Below are 21265 nucleotides of genomic sequence, written 5' to 3'. Positions count from 1 at the left end.
TTCCAACTCAGGCTCCACCGGTTGAATTCACCATCAAGGAGATCACTGCAGGGATAGAGGGTCTGACTAAAAATAAAGCCCCGGGGCCCGACGGAATTCCCCCAGATCTGTTTTTGAGTAGCATTGAACTTTGGGCCCCGCTAATGACAAGGGTCATCAACACTGCTATTTCCTGTGGCCTGCCTCCGTCCTGGTCCAAAGCGGTAACTGTGCCGATTTTTAAGAAGGGCAACAGGGACGACCCCAAGTGCTACCGCCCGATTTCCCTGATTGATGTGTCAGCAAAACTCTTGGTAAGGGCAATTCTTAACAGACTGTCCGAGTGGACCGAAGAAAATAACATCTTCTTGGACACTCAATATGGATTTAGGACAGGGCGGTCCACTAGTGACCAATGCCTGAACCTTTATATGCTGACTGCCAAATATACCATGGCTAGTGATGAATCCATTTACATGGGTTTCATGGATTTGGCAGCGGCATTTGACCACGTCAATAGGGAGAAATTGTGGGGCATGATGTTTAGTATGGGGATAGAGAGTGGCCTAATTAACATATTGAGGGAATTGCACAGCGACACCACGGCTAAGGTCCGTTTCAATAGGGAGGGGGACTGACTAACTCTTTTCCCTGCATGAGTGGAGTCCGACAAGGCTGCATTCTTGCCCCTTTTTTGTTTTCCCTTTACATTAATAATTTGGAGCAGTTTTTGTTAGGTCTAAAGGCAGATTGCCCAAGGGTCGGGCCGCGTCATATTCCTGTTCTGCTTTACGCAGATGACGCGGTGCTGATTGCACGTACACCCAGGAGCTTACAAATCTTGATCGATGGATTCGTCAAGTTCATGGGTGCACTGGACCTCTATGTTAATTTGGGTAAATCCTATGTGCTCCTGGCGGGGAAAAAAACTACCTCCAAATTCACTTACACAATAGGGAGTCACATTGTAGAAGAGGTTAAAACGTTTCGCTATCTTGGTGTAACATTTGATGGCGCCTTACAGTTTGATTCCTTGGTGGAGGAGCGTTGTGGTAAAATGATTGCATCTAACGGGGTAATAGCTAGCTATGGCAGGAGGCTAGGAAGATGGTCCCCGGAACAGGTGATGAACTTGTACAGTTCTGTATCATGCTCCAAAGTAATTTATGGGGCAGAAGTATGGGGCTTTGTCAATACCACAAGAATCCAACGGGAAGAAAACAAATATTTGAAATCAATCCTGAGGGTACCCCAAAGTACTGCTGGATTGATTGCCCACAGGGAGTTAGGGAGGCCATATATAGAAGACCTGGTAAAACTGAGGCCCATTGTAGCCTGGTTAAAAATCTGGGTCAATCCTGATGCGTCACTCAGTAGAGAAATTTTATCGGATTGTTTAGTGAGGGACAAATGCATGCGCATTCCCTGGCTCCATTATGTGAAGAACACCCTAGAGGAACTAGGCTTTGGGAACCTCTTTACTAACCCTGTAACAATTGTAGCCCAGAATAAGTTGCAAGTAGGGAAAAATTTTCTAGAGCGGAAAAACCTATGCAGAGCTGAGGCTGAAGGGTGTAAAAAGACAGTGAGGGCCCATAACCTAGTGAAGAGCGTGGAGGGTATGGAGCCATACTTGTACCTCATGTATAACGCACAGGATAGGTTCTTGATGTGCCGTTTCAGACTGACCCTTCTCCCATTTATGTTGGCATCACCAGCAGGATTTGCTACAACAATTGAAGAGAAGGGGCCCTGCGGCTGCGACAACAGGTCTCCGCAGGACTCCCTTCACTTTGTTTTACTCTGCCCCTTTTATTCAATGCCCAGGCGCAGATTTCTTGTAAACCTCTTAAAAAAAAAAACAAATTGGTTCACGCTAGGGAGGCACTAGTATTTCTACAGAAAGCTTCAGACCCCTTAACATTGTGTAGTATCATGAATTTTATTAAGGTAGCTATCCGTTTAAGGCTTACTAGGGGAGAATAATGAAATGCTTCTAATTTTATCCCTTTTAAGTGTCATACACTGTTTCACTGTTTGTATTTTATGCTTTGTTAATACTCTGTAGAAAGGATCTTGGAAATGTCTAATGATTTTTTACTATGTATATATGTGTGTGCTTTTATGGTGTTTTTTAGTGTTTTTAATCACCGAATAAAGATTCTTTGAATTGAATTGAGTGGTGATGTAGGCGTTGCGGGCTGAGTGGTGATGTAGGCGTTGCGGGCTGAGTGGTGCTGTACGCAGTGGGGATTGAGTGGTGATGTAGCCGTAGAGGGTTGAGTGGTGCTGTACGCGGTGGGGATTGAGTAGTGCTGTACGCGGTGGGGATGGAGTGGTGCTGTACATAGTGGGGATGGAGTGGTGCTGTACATAGTGGGGATGGAGTGGTGCTGTACATATTGGGGATTGAGTGGTGCTGTAGGCGTTGAGGGTTGAGTGGTGCTGTAGGCGTTGCGGGTTGAGTGGTGTTGTACGCGGTGGGGATTGAGTGGCGCTATAGGCATTGCGGGCTGAGTGGTGATGTAGGCGTTGCGGGCTGAGTGGTGCTGTACGCAGTGGGGATTGAGTGGTGATGTAGCCGTAGAGGGTTGAGTGGTGCTGTACGCGGTGGGGATTGAGTGGTGCTGTACGCGGTGGGGATTGAGTGGTGCTGTACGCAGTGGGGATTGAGTGGTGCTGTACGCAGTGGGGATTGAGTGGTGCTGTACGCAGTGGGGATTGAGTGGTGCTGTACGCGGTGGGGATTGAGTGGTGCTGTACGCGGTGGGGATTGAGTGGTGATGTAGGCGTTGCGGGCTGAGTGGTGCTGTACGCAGTGGGGATTGAGTGGTGATGTAGCCGTAGAGGGTTGAGTGGTGCTGTACGCGGTGGGGATTGAGTGGTGCTGTACGCGGTGGGGATTGAGTGGTGCTGTACGCAGTGGGGATTGAGTGGTGCTGTACGCAGTGGGGATTGAGTGGTGCTGTACGCAGTGGGGATTGAGTGGTGCTGTACGCAGTGGGGATTGAGTGGTGCTGTGCGCAGTGGGGATTGAGTGGTGCTGTACGCAGTGGGGATGGAGTGGTGCTGTACGCAGTGGGGATTGAGTGGTGCTGTACGCAGTGGGGATTGAGTGGTGTTGTAGGCAGTGGGGATTGAGTGGTGCTGTAGGCGTTGCGGGTTGAGTGGTGTTGTACGCGGTGGGGATTGAGTGGCGCTGTAGGCATTGCGGGTTGAGTGGTGATGTACGCGGTGGGGGTTGAGCGGTGCTGTAGGCGTTGGGGGTTGAGTGGTGCTGTAGGCGGTGCACATTTTCAGCAGGCACACTCCTCCAGCCGTCAGTGCACACTTTCACCAGGCACACACCACTATCCGTCACTGCATGCTTTCAGCAGACACAAACACCACCTGTTGTCAGTGCACGCTTTCACCAGGCACAAACACCACCAGCCGTCAGTGCACCCTTTCACCGGGCACAAACACCACCAGACGTCAGTGCGCGCTTTCACCAGGCACACACACACTACCAGCCGTCCGTGCACGCTTTCACCAGCCACTCACAGCACCAGCCGTCAGTGCACGCTTTCACAAGGGATACACACCACCAGCCATCAGTGCACAATTTCTACAGGCACACACACCAGCAGCCATCAGTGCACACATCATTTGTTAACACATCCACAATTAACTATTGTACTAATCATAGTATGGCGCACTTTACTATTATGAAACAGTTATCGGATAGATGCACAGCTTGTTTTTGAGTTATTTGATTAAACAGTCTTTTGCTTAATTTTGTGGGAGTTTTGGTGGTGCTCAGCTAGGTGGCGTCGAGGGCCCCACGACGTCTGAAATATTGAGAAACGTGAGGCTAGAGGATCTCTAGTCTCATCCCTTCATTGGCACACACATAGTCGTCATTCCTTGATTCAAATAATGACTTTCATTCAATGTTCTTCGTTTTAGTCTTTTGTTTTATTTCAAAATCAAATTCATACTTGTGTAGTTATTGAGTCTTCAGAATCATTATCAGTAGTAATACGTCTCCACGCGTTTCGTGGAGACGTATACCGGAGCAGGAACACTCCATTTACCCGGCCTTCAGATCTCAGTTCAGCCTTCCGCGAGAGTGTGATTTCCCTGATGAAGGGCATGCCATCTAATGCCCGAAATGCATTGGACACGTTTGAAATACAGTGCCTGATTTATTTACTACTGATAATGATTCTGAAGACTCAATAACTACACAAGTATGAATTTGATTTTGAAATAAAACAAAAGACTAAAACGAAGAACATTGAATGAAAGTCATTATTTGAATCAAGGAATGACGACTATGTGTGTGCCAATGAAGGGATGAGACTAGAGATCCTCTAGCCTCACGTTTCTCAGCACTTTACTATTAAACATATTCACCTAAAGCGCAGCATGCCACCATTGCTAGAAAAAAAAAAACACATTTGTTTGGCCTACAATTTATAGACTTTTGTTGCAGTTGCAATATTTAGCAATGCCAATAGCTCAAACTTAATTATCCCGAGACCTATTGCATTGTAAATGCGTGTTTGCATTGTGGGGAAAAATATGTAATGTCGAAAAAAATGTATTTGCAATTGCTCAGCAGATTCTCGCATGAGCAAACATAAGAGCATGTCCGATTTTAAAGTGCAGGTTCATCCTCTGATCTCTTCGCGCCAAAATAACTGTTCATAGTTAGCAAACTCAAAAGGTACCCACATTTTCGACTGCAGAAGTCTGAAAGGCTGAGAGGACCCGCTGGGATTCGAACGTGTGACAATGTAGATTTTCTGTGCACAAATAGAAGTCAGAAAAGTTTGCTAGGAATATAGTTTTCAGGCACACTTTGGTGAACATTGGTTAATTACCGAAAGGCAAATCTGTAACAATGCAAGTACAAATCTGTGGGGGCAGTTTTGTGGTTTTGCTTAAAACTGGACCCCTAGCCTATTTTTATGTTGCTCAAAATCATTTTTCACTGATGTTTATTCAATTTTTTTTTTAAATGGTGTGCATAAAACACTACACTAAAAGATGGATCAGAAAAATTATATCTAAAGGTGTGCCAAAGATTAGCAACATGCTTTTTTCAAATTGATTTTTTTTTAAATGTACGTTTTATTTTGAAAGAGAAAAAAACCCACCAATATTGGTTTAATGGTTTTAATATATCAGTGAGCCCTATAAGTAACCTCTAATTGCTATATTTTGCAAACATGTATACACCCATTTGTACAGGAACCATTGTCAGTAAATGCAAGCTGAACTCTCAACTCGCTGCATTTCCCTATAGTGCTGACCCTAATAAAGGTTTTGCATTAATAAAGCACAAATAAGTCTTAACCTTACACAAATAAACCTAAATCTTGGATGGAGGCTGGAGCCCAAGAACAAAATACTGATCGCAAGAAAGTAGCCATGAACATGTGCCTGCCGAACAAACCTAGTCACAGGAACTGCGACGGCTCTAAAATGTTAGTATTGGCAGAGCGAAATGGAGGCTTTCCGAGTAAGTTGCCTTTTCCGGAACAAAATGGTGAACCATTATCATGTGAGGCATATACTTGGTGAATTTTCTTCTACATTTTGCTCTTACTAGCTCCTTTTTGGTCGATTTCTGTTTTCCAACATACATCGTGGAACATTTTCATGTGAGGCACCGATTTTGTGACGTTTTCTCCACATCGTGGGCCTACTAACTCTCTTGAGTTGAAGTCCAGTTTGCTCATCTACTAGAAACACAGCAGTCTGGACAACCTTATCTATGCCCTGTGTGCTATCCTGAGAAGTAACTAGAAGCCTGACCAAATCGCAACCGTTACAAAACGTAGTTTTTTTAGCCTTGAAAAAGTTGTCTCAAGACTAAACACGTGTCGGCTGTTCTTTTGTTTGTTTCTACGTGTCAACAGTGTTGAAGATATGCGATCAGAATAAACTTCTTATTTATACTATTGGTTTTGTGCTATTGTTACTAAACTGAATTCTGACTTTGTAGAGTCAGTTGTGAAATTTCATTGTGTTGCGCTCTGTGAACCAACATATTATATTGTCTCATATATATGGAGGGTTTCCTTTATATAGATTAGCATTCTGGATGGCACAGTGTTAGACATTGAGCATGCTGTAGAACATCTTGTCCGTTTTATAACTTTGTTGCAAACTAGTACAGAGGTGCTGGCTGTTGTGAACCACTGCCATCATTTGTTTCTTTCTTAATTTCTTTTTTAATATATTTGTGGAAGCCAAAGGGGTTGTGCTTCAGAGGGTTGGACTGCCTTGTCCATAGGACTAAGTAAGAATGAAAAGTGTTGCCCGGACCCCAAACACAATGTCCTGACTGTAGGGTGATAGTAATTCAACACTCCTGTTCTATAACGGTTCTGTTCTCTAGATGCTAATGTTCAACTATACGTAGAAATGTTAAACAAAAAAGCACCTGTTCGCTGCAGCAACGTTGAGCATTTAGACTGCTTTGGAATAGCTATCCTGTTCTACAGACAAAAAGGTATATTTGCTCAATCTTGATTTATGGTTGATGATAAAGTCTCCTTCGGGGAGTGTTATATGGTGTGGGATGCAGGCTTTCACTCTCGAGGGGCACCGAGAAGAACTGCTACTTGCAAAGATTCCAGATGCTTCCCAGCATTCGTGGCAGGCTACAGAGCCCTATAAATCTTGGACGGAGGCTGGAGCCCTAGAACAAACTACTGATCGTAAGAAAGTAGTCAAGGAACATGTGCCTGCCGAACAAACCTAGTTGCAGCAACTGCAACGGCTCTAAAATTTCCTGACTGAAAGAAGCCCACCTGGCCCAAAGATCAGAGGCCCCCTGCACTGACGTTTTAATGTAAAAGGAAACCTGATCAATCCATCGCTATAAGATAAGTTACCCAGTTTATAAAAGTTAACAGATATGTAATGTTTCTCCGACTTCCACTGTGGTAACTCATTCTAAACTGTTCTGCAATGGTAAAACATTTTACACACCAATTTACCCTTTGCCACTTTTACATAAAAGTAGTGAGAACATCTAAAGGAATGACAGAAAAGCTAATTTTTTTCTATTTTTATAAGCAGAAGAAATCCAAACAATATCCCAAAGTGATAGCTGGAACGCTAAGACCAAAGCCCACTAGGGAAAGGAGAGCTGAAATGCCTAGTTATAAATCATAACTATCCAGACCATTGTTTAGGTAACATCAATTTGGGGAACATGACTGCATTGTGACGGTATACTGTCCCCCCCAACTAACCTCAAGCAGCAGACAACATTTTTCTAAGATATTTTTTTTTTAAACCGAGGCTTTTTTTTACTGGTATAGGTTAGCTATACTAGTCTTTTACTTGGGCGATTAAAGCCCAGCCCTAAAAACTGTTCATCTATTTTTCAAAAATATTTTACCCATGAAACCCATTGAACTATATGCCTAGCTTTCAAATGTTTGCACACCAAATCTTCATATCATTTATAAGGCGACAGGTTATCGAGTCAACATCCAAAATACAGCTTATTCACAAACCTTTTTAAGGGTAACTCAGCATGCACAAAATAGGTATTTGTTCCAGGAAAGTATTGAAAAGGCCCCCTTACCCCCCCAATTCTCAGAAGCCAAGAGCCTTGCTAAATACAAGTTTCACAAGTTAAATAAAAACGTTTTCCATGGCAAATCAGCTTTTATACATGCAGTTTACAACTGTAAGCTCTCGTTGTCAATCCAGATGCTCTTTGGCTAGCAACATGTTGAGGGGAAAAAAACCACGATCAAGTTTCGTACATAAATGTTGAAAACGAAAAACACGATCAAGTTTCGTACATAGATTGCATCAACCATCCGACTTTGTTCTTAGTCATTAAAATGTAACCATAAAGTCTGTCAAAGATAAGGAAGGACACTTTCTAAAATGGAGTATCTTAAGTGAGGTACACCCTCTCATTTTGCTAATCATTTAAGCCCCAACCAAGTGCAGGACATCTACATATAGGGCATCCTTCGTAACCCACTGGTGGATGTGGTGGGTGCTGCTAAGTGGGAGCAGACTTCAATCTGGTATGGGACCTGGAGCTGGAACGAAGCACAGCAACACATCACATCCAGGTACTGGAAAATGCCTGCTCAACTCAAGCAGCACATAGCGGATCTGGGGCTAGTGTACACTTGGAGCTGCAAGATTACTCGCTTTACTTCCACATCCACACCTCCTACTCTCGCATTATGTATTTTCTTAGGCACTCCATGATCTTGACATCGCAACCATCTCAGATCATGCACATGTGGAGCTGGAATGGTCCAGTAGATCAAGCGCCCCCCCCCCCCCCCTCCCCGTAGGGGTCCGATGTGGTGAATACCCCCCGCACCTCATTAAGGACCAAGTAGACACAGCAGAGATCCAAAAAGGGATTTGGACTTCAATGCCTTCCCAGACAAGAGCACCTCATATGCCTTGGGACACGTTCAAGCTACTATTAAGGGGTGGTCTCGACCATTGCCACAGCAAGGGAGGCCAGGTTGGTGGAGATGGGTCTAGCGAAAGATTAAAGACCTAGAAAGGCTTGACCAAATTACCCTCACCAGACTCCAGAACAGATTACTCGCAAGCCTGCGAGTACAGTTGAGAGCTCATAGGACTAACCAAGCTGAATGATCTCTTCTGGCCCTACAGCATAAGTACTATGAGTGAGACAGGGCATAAGGAGGACTCTTTACTAGACCGTAAATTACACCATCAATAAGCTAAAACTCATGCCGCTAAAATTCAGGCAGGGGTCTCGACCAGGCTGACCACTAAAAGGGCTAAGCAACAAGTGTTTCACGACTACTACCAGGCCCTACACCCACGAGACGACACCGCCCATTACATGATAAACACTTACTTACAGGACTGGGATCCAGTTGACCCAGTTACACTTGCGGAACTTCACCGAGCCCCCCTGGAGCTTCCAGCTAGAAAGATGCCAGGTTCAGACTGACTTCCCGTCAACTACTACAAAATATTCCTCTCTGGCCTAAAGGATCGTCCTATGTCACTTTCAACTCTTACTTATGACAGACCTCACGCCTACCATGGATGCTGCAGAGATCACCCTCATTCCCAAGCCATGGAAAGACCGTCGCTGTGTTCCTCCTACCGCCCTATAGTCCTACTGAACACTGATGGCCAAATGCTTACAAAGATCCTGGCCAACATGCTAGAACGGTAGGTACCTCCCCAGCCTTATAAATCCTGACCAGGTTGGTTAGATTTGCAGTAGGCAGTAAGCGGATAACATCCATTTAGTACCTCGTCAAAAAATCCTACTGCCACAATATCCAAGACTGCCTTCTCTCGCTCAACGCGGAGAAGGCCTTTAACAGGGTGAACTGAGCCTTTCTCAGGGCGGTACTGAGCAAGATTGGTCCAGAGCAAAGCATGATCACCAAGATCATGGCATCATATGTAGCCCAACAACCTCCATCCACTTAATGGACACAAACAAATCACAATATTCTTTCTCAGGGCGCCCATTATCACCCCTGCTGTCTGCTCTGAGAGTCGAACCCTTAGCTAGCACTATCTGGCATACGGTAACTGTGCAGGGCATACCCTTTGGAGGCCGAGCCCACAAAATAAGTCTCTTTGCTGAAGACCTATTGCACACTCCCAGCAAGCGCATCCTCCTTGCCACCAGTCGTCAGCTACCTCTCAGACTTTGAAGGAGTGTTGTGCTTTAAAGTCAACACAACCAAGTCATACACCTTAAATCTCATCATACCTCGTCTGGAACACCCCGCCCTCCAAATGCTAGCCCCATTTCAATAGGCCCCCTGTGTAATTAGATACCTGGGTCTTAACCTAAGCCTCACGTTGTCTCCCTGGACGCAGGCTAACTGGCCAGAGTGTGTGTGTACATGTACACACACACACACACACACACACACGATGGGCTGCATCAATGTTATGAAAATGAACGTCCTCCCTAGGATTCTTTATAATTTTCAATCCTTGCCCACACCTAGCCCCACCCTCCCAAAGATATATTATGCCTACAGCGAGACATACACTCCATCTGAAACGGTAACAACCCAGAATTCAAACTCCTTGTTAATGCTGCCCAGAGACAAGGGCAGCCTAGATTGCCCATACCTCCTTGAATATTACTGGGTGACCCACTTATGCTAGGTCTCAGAGTAGGTTTCCCAGGGGAAAGTTAAACATTGGTTCCATAAGTACCGGGTGGTGGCCTGTCCATGCCTGTGGGACTGGGCTCCTAGTGCAGTACTCTGCAGAACTGTGAATGCATCCTGATTTAAGTTTGACAGAAAAAGTTGTGTCTCTGCTACATGACATGCCTCCTAATGCCCCCCCCCCTCCCCCCCCCCCCCCCCCCAAGGACCGTATAAAATATCATACCACAAATCTGCAATGTAAGCTGCGGATCTGGAACGAGGGAGGTTATTTTCGGACCATTTTTAACTCCGCCCTCCTGTTTTTCAGGTTGAATTTCTGACTCTTGTTTTTCTGATGCAACAGACACATTGTCTGACAAAGGTTCTTCGTGTGGCCTCTTACAGTAAAGGTGATCTTTGAAAGGTAACTTTGTACTGAAAACATCAGTGTCTGTACAGTCCTCAACTTCCATTTGGCAAGAATTGTCCAAGCGCCCCACAAGCTCCTCAAGTGCAGATTGTTCACCAGAAACATGCACAGGTGTATTGGGGTCTCCCTTAGACGCCACAGTTTCATTGTCTTTGTCTGTGACTAGGACAAAAATATCAGAAAGGCAGTTGTTCACCACAGGAGCAACATCCACTTCTTCTGTAGCTATGGACTCTGTGTATTCCCACCCAGAGGTTGTGATTTGTGAGTGCCGGTTATCCTGTGCATCTTGCCTTTGCAGTTCAGTCTCCTCAGGATGTCTCTCATTGCACTGCAATTTTACAGACTGTGTTCTTGAATACCCATCAGGGATGCATTCCTTAGTTTCACAAAGTCTTGACTTGTTACTGTTCATATCTGGTGACTTATGTAGGTTCTGAACAATGGGATTATTTTCAACTGTCAAACAAGCAAACAAATTACACACTTCCGGTTCCAGGCGTGCTTTGAACTTTTCTCCAAAGCCACTGAAGACTTTTTGAAAGAAGCTCCGGTTAGATTTTCTCACTTTAACAGTTTTGTTTCTTGCTCTAAAATGGGGCTTGATTCTACACCGAAACTTAATCATAGAAAGTTTTCTATACATCATAAAAAAAAATGACCTCTTTTTAGAACACTGGAATTTTTTTGATCCGCTTTTACAAGTATGCAGGTTTACAGCACGGTATTGCCCTACTGCTCGACTGCTTTTCTTATTTCCATTTAAGACTGTCAGAATTTTAGGATCGCTTTCCACCCACTCCTGAGATTCAGGTATTCTCCTTATTGGTAGGTTAGGAGAAGTCAGACTGCTAATGATATCAGCTTGACTGTTAATGGGTGACGTATCTCGATTGGTCTCTTTGCCCAATTTATTTTCAGAATTAATGCCATTGAAAGGAGAACATCCCCCTTTATTAATAGGTGCTAAATACTGGTCCAGTGTTTCATCCTTTAAGAACACATTTTGTTCAACTTCTTTCAAAGAACTTCTTAGTAGTTTTCTATGAGAAGAAATGTAACTTGCAATAATTTTGTTCTTTAGATGCAACCCTGTTGCACTGGCCCGTTTTCTGTGTAGTAAGTGCACCTTATGTTGTCTGCTCAAAGGACGTTGGATCCGGCGAATACAGGCTGCACCGTTAGCAGTATATTTCCTTTTATTAAGTTTCAAAGAGCGCCACCGTGGAAAACAAAGTTTCCTCAGTATGCCAAAGCTGGTCGTCCATTTTTTACACACCAAAGGGAATCTACTTTTCCGATGAAATGTTCTTCTATGTGCTTTCATTTTTCTGCCACATTCTGGTCCGGAGGGACAGCTAAAAGTAAAAACAATGGTCGTTTTAAAAATAGATATAAATTGCAACATAAATGGTGTTAACGGGATTCTATTAAACTTGCAGAAATACATAGTAAACCATACATTCAAAGTGCATGCTTTAAAAAAAAAACAGGTCTTAATAAGAGTTTACTTGCATGTTTGGGGCAAAGGGATTTTGGAGGAGGAATGGGTGGTGGGCAGATAAGAGGATCGCAGATGGACTTAAACACTACACTGATGTGCCTTAAATCTAAGGCAGACAAACCAACTCCAGTAGAGAAGTGAAGCTCTAAGCTAGTCCTATTTTCTTCTTAAACTTTTAAACTTTTTATTAATGCAACTTATGAAGATGATGTTTTGAGAGTGAATTTTATAATGGCATACACGGGGTACAAAGTGTTCTGATAAGACAAATGAATTGGCAGCTGCTTCGTATGGTTTTACAAAAAAGTTCTAAATGACTTTTTGCAGGGACAAAAATAAAATTATTAATTTAGCTTTACTGTAGTACTAAAGTGAATAGTGTAGGTAGGCAGTTTAAAACCATTTCAAACGTTTTTTTCTATAAAAAGTCTTTAACCCTTGAATACATTGATGACATTTATTTGAAAGGCAAGTTTAAGTAGATTGATGATAAACCTCCATTTCAGGGGAACAAACCAAAACGTTACGCCCCCCTGGCTGGCACGCAGGCCTGGGCCTCTCTCAAATCTGTACATTATCCTATATATAAAAAAATAAAAGACATCATAAGCCAAGGAGAAAAAGGAATAATCCCAAACCATAATGTATAAAGGTTTGAAAATGAGAATCAGGGATGTGGAATTCTTATAGCCCGGCGCCCAGAACATATTGTTTGGGGTCAAGGGCAACAAGTTTTCATGTGAATTTTGTCCTTGGAACAAGTAGGCCCAACCCTCTACAGCACAAACCATTTGGATGCCAGTTAGCAGTACCACATTATGAATCTGGGATGGGCACTGTCTGCAGTTAATGTTATATTCTTGTCAATATGTTAATGCTGTTCAAACTCATTTATGGTTAGTGAATTGAAAGCCTTTATTGACCGACTGTGGTTCCAATTTAAAAGTGTACACACGTTATCAAAGTTTAGCAATAGGAGGCTATGTATAGTGCTCCCAGAATGCTCTCTGATTTGATGCAAATATCTGCAAAAGCTTGAAAGCAAGATTTATAATTCTTTGCTTCTAAAATAAGAATGTTCATAGAAAAATGAAAGCAGGAAAAAAAAATGTTTACTGTAAAACTTTTAGCTACCATTTCTTTGCAGCATCATTTAGTAACATGTGTTGATGCATGCTAGCATTTCCCAAAAATGGAAAATCAGTGTAACAAGTTACAATAAGATTAGGGGGGGGTGAAAAAACACGCATTGGCAAAGCCAGTAGGTATGAAATTGGTGGTCAGCATTTTAGTTTGGTTAATGTGTGAATTGTTTGGCATGGTTTTTGTAAAACCTTATTGGTGTGGGAGCTGCCGGGCCCTCACCATTATAACAAACATTGGCAAAAGCAAAATAGTTTTCGGTCTAGAAAGGCACACACTGCCACAGTAGTTACTGGCACTAAACAAAACTACCTTGTGTGCCGATATGCTCCTTGTGAAAGAGCTCAATGCAGTCACTCACAGTGAAGCTAGCCAATAGAGAGAGAGACCTCATTTTAATAAAAGTAAAAGGTCATGATCAAGGCCAGACCAAATTAGGGCCCCAATTATTAACCCCTTCGGAGCTGATGACGAGCTGGGCTCGTCATCGCGTAGCCCGCTCGCACGCTGATGCCGAGCCCAGCTGGTCACGCAAAGTGCGATTTTCGAATTCTCAGCGCGCAAGCGGAATTCCGCTAGCGCGCATGAGGTTAAAGAAAGTCTTAAAGTGCACCCATGGATTATGTCCTTGCATTAAGTGCAGCTATACAGCTTTTGTGAATTCCAAAGAATTTACAGAAGTAAGACAAGAAATAGTACTCCTAGAAAATATTCGTGAACTGCATTTTAGGATGAGCAAATGTGCAGAGTTGCTCATGCGAAAATCTGAGTATTTGCAAGTTCAATTTCCCTCCAACCACTTTTTTCCCCAACTCTGGAAGAAGGTTTACGTCTGCCATTGACAGGAGTAAATTGCCAACATTTCACAGTATGGGAATAGATTAGAGAAGAGTTGTTGAAAACACTTAAAACAGGCAAGTTAGTAGGTGTGCAGAACATATGAAGGGAACGATCCGAGCCATAACATCAGGACACTTACCTCACTATGGAACTGAAACTTTTGACATGGATCATCAATAGACTAGGCAGCAAGATAAAACGTTCCTTGGTACTACAATACCTCAGTGACATGCCCCGGATATGGTACTGCTCCATGAGACCCTTCTGAGGAGTAACCACTGCAAAGCTCTTGATAGGTGGGGATACAACCTTCAAGCACATGCGGGGTATAAATCTGGTTCTCCAGGAGTGGGGATATTAGTAAAGACATCTGTCCCATTTATTCTGGCAGGTGTTGGTGTGACAACTTGGGCAGGTATGTAGCACTGACTGGCACATGGGAGGATAATACAATAAATCTATGCTCCGTTTACGCTCCCCCAAAGTTACATACGGATACCCTTCCAGCACTAGGAGATACACTACTCGAAATGCCCCGGGGCACGCCTATCCTGGGAGGAGATATGAACTCAGTCACGAACCCGCAGATAGACAGTTTATTAGGGGCAGTTGGGACAGGCAGAAGGGAGCCCCTGGAGGGATTTACAGCAGCAATGGGGATGATGGGCCTGTGGGAACACACAATCCAACAATATAAGTACACCTCAACCATACCCAAGTCATTTCCGGATAGATTACCTTTTTTCATTTAAGATGCAGGTGGGACAATTTAGGGGCACATCCCAGAAGGCTTGAGGTATCTCGGACTATTGCCCAGTAGAGGTACAGATACAAGGACCAGTAAGAAGTAGCGTTCTGCCCCTGAGATTGGATCCATAGCACTTCAAAAACACAATTTGAGCAAAACTACAGGCACGTACAACACAATACTTCCAAGAGAATGAGGGGTCAGTAGAAGCGGTCTGCAGCTTCCGTGAGGCGTATGATACAGTGATTAAGGGATACGTCCAGGCACAAATGAGCATTGAAAAGAAAATACAAACTAGAGAGATCGAGGAGCTCAAAAGAAAGAGAAGTCAACTGGAAAGAGACTTGGGAAGAGAGGGAATCAGATGAGTCTATAAAGCATCGGCTTTGGCGCAAGCAGCAGGAATTTTGAAACCTGAGGGAGCGAAAGGTAAGAGCACAAGCACTAGCAACCCAGAGGAAACTAAAGGATATTGGCGATAAAGTGAATAATATGATGGCTTGTCTAGAAAAGAGACCGTGAAGAAGCTGGGTCTTGGAAATACATACTTTGGGGGAAAGTACATAATTTGGGTGAGGATATAGCGGAGGCATTCGCACAGTATTATGAAAACACTCTATACCCCCTCTTCGAAGAGCACAGCTGTTGGACTGCAATTGCATCTAGCCGCCTCTTTCTTGCATTGTGCGAGCTAAGTTGCCATTTGCGTCACCATTTTGTCTTTAGCCGCCATTTTGTATCATGATCGAAAGTAAGCTTGTCTCATTTACTGTTTGCCTCAGCAAAATAAGGCAGTTTAGAGTTATTTCTTCTAATCGTATTCAAGGTTGAATCCTGATATACTAATGAATAGTTTATTCTGTCATAGCATGCCTTTTCTCTCTCATTGCCCTGCTCCCACAGTAGAGAGTGTTGAGCTTAAACAAGACAACCGGGAGAATGTGATAAGATGTACCCATTCTGTAGTTAGTAGCTCATCTCTCTGTGCCTCTTTTGATTGGCCGTGCCAGAGCTGGACAATTCCAGAGTAGGCATGGTTTTAGGGTGTTGGAAATGCATATTAGGTTTTACCAAGTGTTCTGAAGTCAGTCCCTCTGCAGCTATCTCATGAGGCTGGTCAGACTGGGCTCCGCTGCAGCACAATACTAATAAATAACTTGGTTTGTACTTTCTACTGGCTCACTCACTCTTCATTTCTTGGAAGGCAGAGAGGTGGTCGCGAGTGACCCCCGTGACTCTATTCGGGTCACTTCCTTCACAGCAGCGGACTGTGCAGAATTACTGCGAGAAGTTCACCTTCCTACACTATCCGAAGAAGATAGAGAGACACTAGACCAAGACTGCACGGTGAAAGAGAACAAATCGCTCTCATTGATCTACAATCAGGGAAGACGGCAGGCCCCAGTGGCATGCATATCAGTGGAACTGTGGAAGAGTGTAGCAAGTAAAATTGCACCCCATCTTTTAAATATGTATAAGGTTTTTAGGGAGAGAGGGGAATTGCCCTTGGACCTATGAACAGCCATGATAGTAGCGGTAGCTAAGAAAGGTAAACTCCCCTACTGATTGTGGGTCCTATAGACCAATATCGCTGTTAAATACGGAGGCAAAAGTGCTTGCTAAAGCCCTGGCGACCAAACTGCAGACTGTCATTTCTGCACTGGTCCACCCGTACCAATCAGGTTTCATGCTGCATAGAGACACAAGACTCAATCTAAGAAGATTGTATGGGGGCTACACTAGACAAAAAAGGAATACACTAAAGATGCAGTGCTCCTTTCCTTGGATGCGCAAATGGCATTCAACAGTATTAAATGGCAGTACATGTTTGGGCTTTGGACCCAAGTTCCGTGCGTGGGTAAAGCTTCTATATCAAGACCCACAGGACAGGATAAGGGTTAATGGCAAAATATCCTGCTCTTTTTCACTTAGAAAGGGAGCAAGGCTGTCCGCTATCACCTATGATCTTCGAACTGGGACTGGAACCCCTGGCAGCCTGGGTCTGTAATGATCCAATAATATCAAGCATACGGGGAGGAGGCGACTCGGGGAACAGAATATCCCTATCTGCGGATGATGTGCTCCTGTATCTGGCTAAGCCATATAGGTCAGTACACAGGGTGCTTCATATATTCCAGTTGTTCAGTAGCTATTTCAGATACATGATAAACTGCAATAAGTCCCTGATCTTTCCCTTAATGGACAACATCCCTCAGAGACGGATTGGCATGACACCATTAGTAGTCAAACATACTTTTACATACCTGTGGAAGAGGTGTGACGCAGCAGCCAGGGCAAATGACTCAGGAATCCAGGGGCTCGCGGTTCGATCCCCTGTGGCATATCAGCCCAGCACCATGTGACTCTGGGCAATAGCTCGCTTACATTTTCCAGACGGCCCCCAGCACCTTGACACCTTTGGGAATTGTTTGCGCTTTTCAAATAAGGGACATACCTAGGCATAAGAATATCCACGAAAGAGGAAGACTTCCTTACAGGAAATCTATATCCTCAGATACAGAGATTAAAGAGTGATGTGGAATGATGAAGAAAACTACCAATGTCACGGATGGGCAGGGCGGTGATCTTTAAAATGATGTTCCTACCCAGACTACTCTATATTTTACAAAATACCCCATACAAAATACCAAAGACAGTGTTCAAGGGTATCGATAGCGAGTTGTGAAAATTCCTATGACACAGAGGCTGCTCAAGAATAGCACTTTGTATGCTATAAAGAGGAATATACGAGGGAGGGCTCGCTGTTCCAGACATCCGAAAATACTACTGGGCCTTGCAATTGATAGTGAACGACTGGGCATTCACAAATCGCAATGACCTGGCCGTTTGAGGAGATCACTGAGCTATGGGATAAAGGGGCTATCCAGCAGCACTATACCGTAGAAGTAAGGAAAGGCAGCTCCCACCATACACGTAGACAACAGTGCGCGTCTGGTGTGAAACTTCCAAACACCTAGGATGGGAGGGGTAGTTGATGGGGAGGACTCCACTATGGGACAGCAACCAGTTATGAGAGGTAGGGGACTTGACCGGATTTAACAAACTGGTCATTGTTGAGGATTAAAAGCTTGGGAGATATTTGGAGCGTCATGCACAGCTTACTTTTGAAAATATACAAATCTAATATGAACTGGCAGATACCTACAATTGGGCCATGCCCTACGCCAACATATTGGGGAAGGGGAAACCTTGACAGAATATTTACCACTAGAAGACAGACTATTGATTGACCCCATGGTAACCACTCATTAACATATAAGAAAATTATATACAACTCACCTAACCCTATAGACCCCCTGAGGGGGACATGGAAGTGGGACTCAAGCAACTGGTGACAACCCCCACCCACTACGCCGGACACACACTCGACCCAGTCTTCGCATCCAGCAAGGACATCGCCTTCAGCCACGCCACCGGACTCCACTGGACGGACCACAGCTGCGTCCACTTCAGCTTCGCAAGGACTACGATCCACCAGAAACAGGTTGCACGCAGGAACTGGAACAAGATCACAGCCGACCAGCTCGCGTCCTCCCTGAGCATGAACCCTCCCACCAGCAGAACGAACCCTAGCCAGGCGGCCACCAACCTCACGAAGTGGATCAGCGACTGCGCAGACGAGCTCGCCCCCCTGAGGACCCCGCCTAGCAGACCCGGCAGCAAGAAAGCCCCATGGTTCACCAACGAACTCAAGAGCTCCAAGAAGAACTGCCGAGCCCTCGAGAGAACCTGGCGCAGAGTCCCAACTCTGGACAACATGACTGCCCTCAAGCTCGCCACCCGAAAACACCACCAACTCATCCGCGCCACCAAGAAAACTGCATTCAAGGAACGACTGGACAACAACGCACACAACAGCAAAGAACTCTTCAACATCGTCAAAGAGCTCTCCAACCCCAACGCTGGAAACAACGACATCACCCCTTCGCAATACCTCTGCAACTCCCTCGCCTCCTTCTTCCGCAACAAGATCGCGGACATACACAACAGCTTCAGCACCCAACCGACGAACGCCACGACCGAACCACCGCCCCCCACCACCACCCTCCGTGCCTGAACTCCGATCAGCACCGAAGACACCGTCCGCACGATGAACTCCATCCACACCGGATCTCCGACCGACCCCTGCCCTCACCACGTCTTCAACAAGGCTGACGCTGTCATCGCACCCCACCTGCGGGACATCATCAACACCTCCTTCGATACCGCTACCTTCCCGGAGAGCTGGAAGCACGCCGAACTCAGCGCTCTACTCAAGAAACCATCGGCTGACCCCACCGACCTCAAGAACTACCGCCCCATCTCGCTGCTCTCGTTTCCTGCAAAAGTCATCGAGAAGACCGTCAACAAGCAGCTGGCCGCCTTCCTCTAGACGAGCGGATCCCTCGACCCCTCGCAGTCTGGCTTCCGGGCCAACCACAGCACCGAGACCGCCCTGATCGCAGTCACCGATGACATCCGAGCGCTGCTCGACAACGGAGAAAACACCGGCCCTCATCCTCCTAGACCTCTCCGCGGCCTTCGACACTGTCTGCCATCGTACCCTAGTACAACGCCTCAGCAACGTCGGAGTCCAGGAGAAGGCACTGGAGTGGATCATCTCCTTCCTCACCGGGAGGACACAGAGAGTCCGCCTCCCCCCGTTCAGATCTGAAGCCACCAAAGTCATCTGCGGCGTCCCTCAGGGCTCCTCGCTCAGCCCAACCCTCCAACATCTACATGAGCCCACTCGCAGACATCGCACGCCAGCACAACCTCAACATCATCTCCTACGCCGACGACACCCAGCTGATCCTCTCCCTTACCAACGACCCCGCCACCGCCAGAGCCAACCTTCACGAAGGGATGAAAGAGGTAGCCGAATGGATGAAGAACAGCCGCCTGAAACTGAACTCGGACAAGACGGAAGTCCTCACCCTCCGCCTGGGACGACTCCTGGTGGCCCCCCGCCTTAGGCAGCGCACCCAAACCAATAGACCACGCACGAAACCTGGGCTTCATCCTGGACTCCTCCCTCCATGACCAGACAAGTCAACGCCGTCTCCTCGTCGTGCTTCAACATCCTGCGCATGCTACGCAAGATCTTCCGGTGGATCCCCACCGAGACCAGGAAGACGGTCACCCAGGCCCTCGTCACCAGCCGTCTGGACTACGGCAACACCCTCTACGCCGGAACCACCGCCAAACTCCAGAAGAGACTCCAGCGGATCCAGAACGCCTCAGCACGACTCATCCTGGACATCCCCCGTCGCAGCCACATCTCCGGACACCTGAGAGATCTGCACTGGCTCCCGGTCAACAAAAGAATCACCTTCCGTCTCCTCACCCACACACACAAAGCCCTACACAGCCAAGGCCCAGGATACCTCAACAGCCGCCTCAACTTCTACGCTCCCAAACGCCAGCTTCGCTCGACCAGCCATGCCCTCGCCGCCGTCCCCCGCATCCGTAGAACCACCACAGGGGGACGGTCCTTCTCCTACCTCGCTGCCAAGACTTGGAACTCCCTCCCCACCCACCTTCGCCTGACCCAGGACCACCTCGCCTTCAGGAAGCAACTCAAGACCTGGCTGTTCGAGCAGTAACAGACCCCCCCCCCCAGCGCCTTGAGACCCTCTGGGTAAGTAGTGCGCTATATAAATTCGATGATTGATTGATTGATTGATTGAACTGGGACTCCTAGAAGACTGATTGGGAGGAAGCAGTGCAGAGTCATCAAGATGTAGCTATAAGGGGCCAATTCAGTCTCATTCAGTTGTGCATCCTTCACAGGTCAAATGCCTCCAGAACGAGATCGCATCGATTGGGTCATGGCACATCTAAGTATTGTGCGAGAGGGTGTGGTGAAACAGGGTCCTTCTTTCATATTATTTGGGAGTAGCTACATTCACAATTACTGGAAGAAAGTAACACGCATTGTTGGACTTGGCCCTTTTTGGCAGGTTCACCCCTAAAACTTTTTGCCTTTGCTGTAACCTGGTGCTGGTTTTATGCCTCTGGGCACTTTAGCACTGTGGTCCAGTGTAAAGTGCTTGCGCTATTGGTGTAGATTTAGTAAGGTTGGCCTGCCCTCCCAGAGGTATGCATTGGGATTCCCTGATCTGTGTGTGTCAGTGGTAATTCATGGTATGGGAAAAGCAGCGTGGTCAAATTTAGTATGTATGAAATTGTGAGAATAAATGCTGCGCAAAGTTGTGTGCAGATTTCTTGTGGCTATTTTAGAAATTCCACTTTTAGAAGTTGGCATTTATGTGTGCTATGTGTCTGCCTGCCTATGGCGAATTGCATGTCTGACTTGTGAGTGACAGGGGCTGGGAGGTGTGTGTGGCTCCAGGAGGGGCAGGGTGAGTCAGCGCTAGGCTGAATAGGATATCTGGGCTGGGAGTAGTGGGAGAGGTAATCTCCTGACTCTAAATAGGATGGTATCTGCCCTAGTGAATGCTGGCTCTACCCTG

At 45.8% G+C, this 21265-nt stretch overlaps 1 protein-coding gene across 3 annotated transcripts in view; it reads right to left on the bottom strand.

Annotated features, from left to right (window-relative positions):
• Positions 1 to 21265, bottom strand: part of SENP5 (SUMO specific peptidase 5) — a 273248-nt gene that overhangs the window by 220503 nt on the left and 31480 nt on the right. For all 3 annotated transcript variants that reach the window (XM_086944242.1, XM_086944241.1, XM_086944240.1), the window contains exon 2: positions 10369 to 11912. In XM_086944242.1, the coding sequence (XP_086800368.1) occupies positions 10369 to 11881 (1513 nt within the window). In that variant the 5' untranslated portion in view covers positions 11882 to 11912. The remainder of the gene's footprint in view (positions 1 to 10368; positions 11913 to 21265) is intronic.

Source organism: Lissotriton vulgaris, chromosome 11 (assembly GCF_964263255.1).
Source record: "Lissotriton vulgaris chromosome 11, aLisVul1.2, whole genome shotgun sequence".
Classification (NCBI taxonomy): Eukaryota; Metazoa; Chordata; class Amphibia; order Caudata; family Salamandridae; genus Lissotriton; species Lissotriton vulgaris.
The sequence above is the reverse complement of the archived record's forward strand: the minus strand, read 5'-3'. Positions and strand labels throughout refer to the sequence as shown.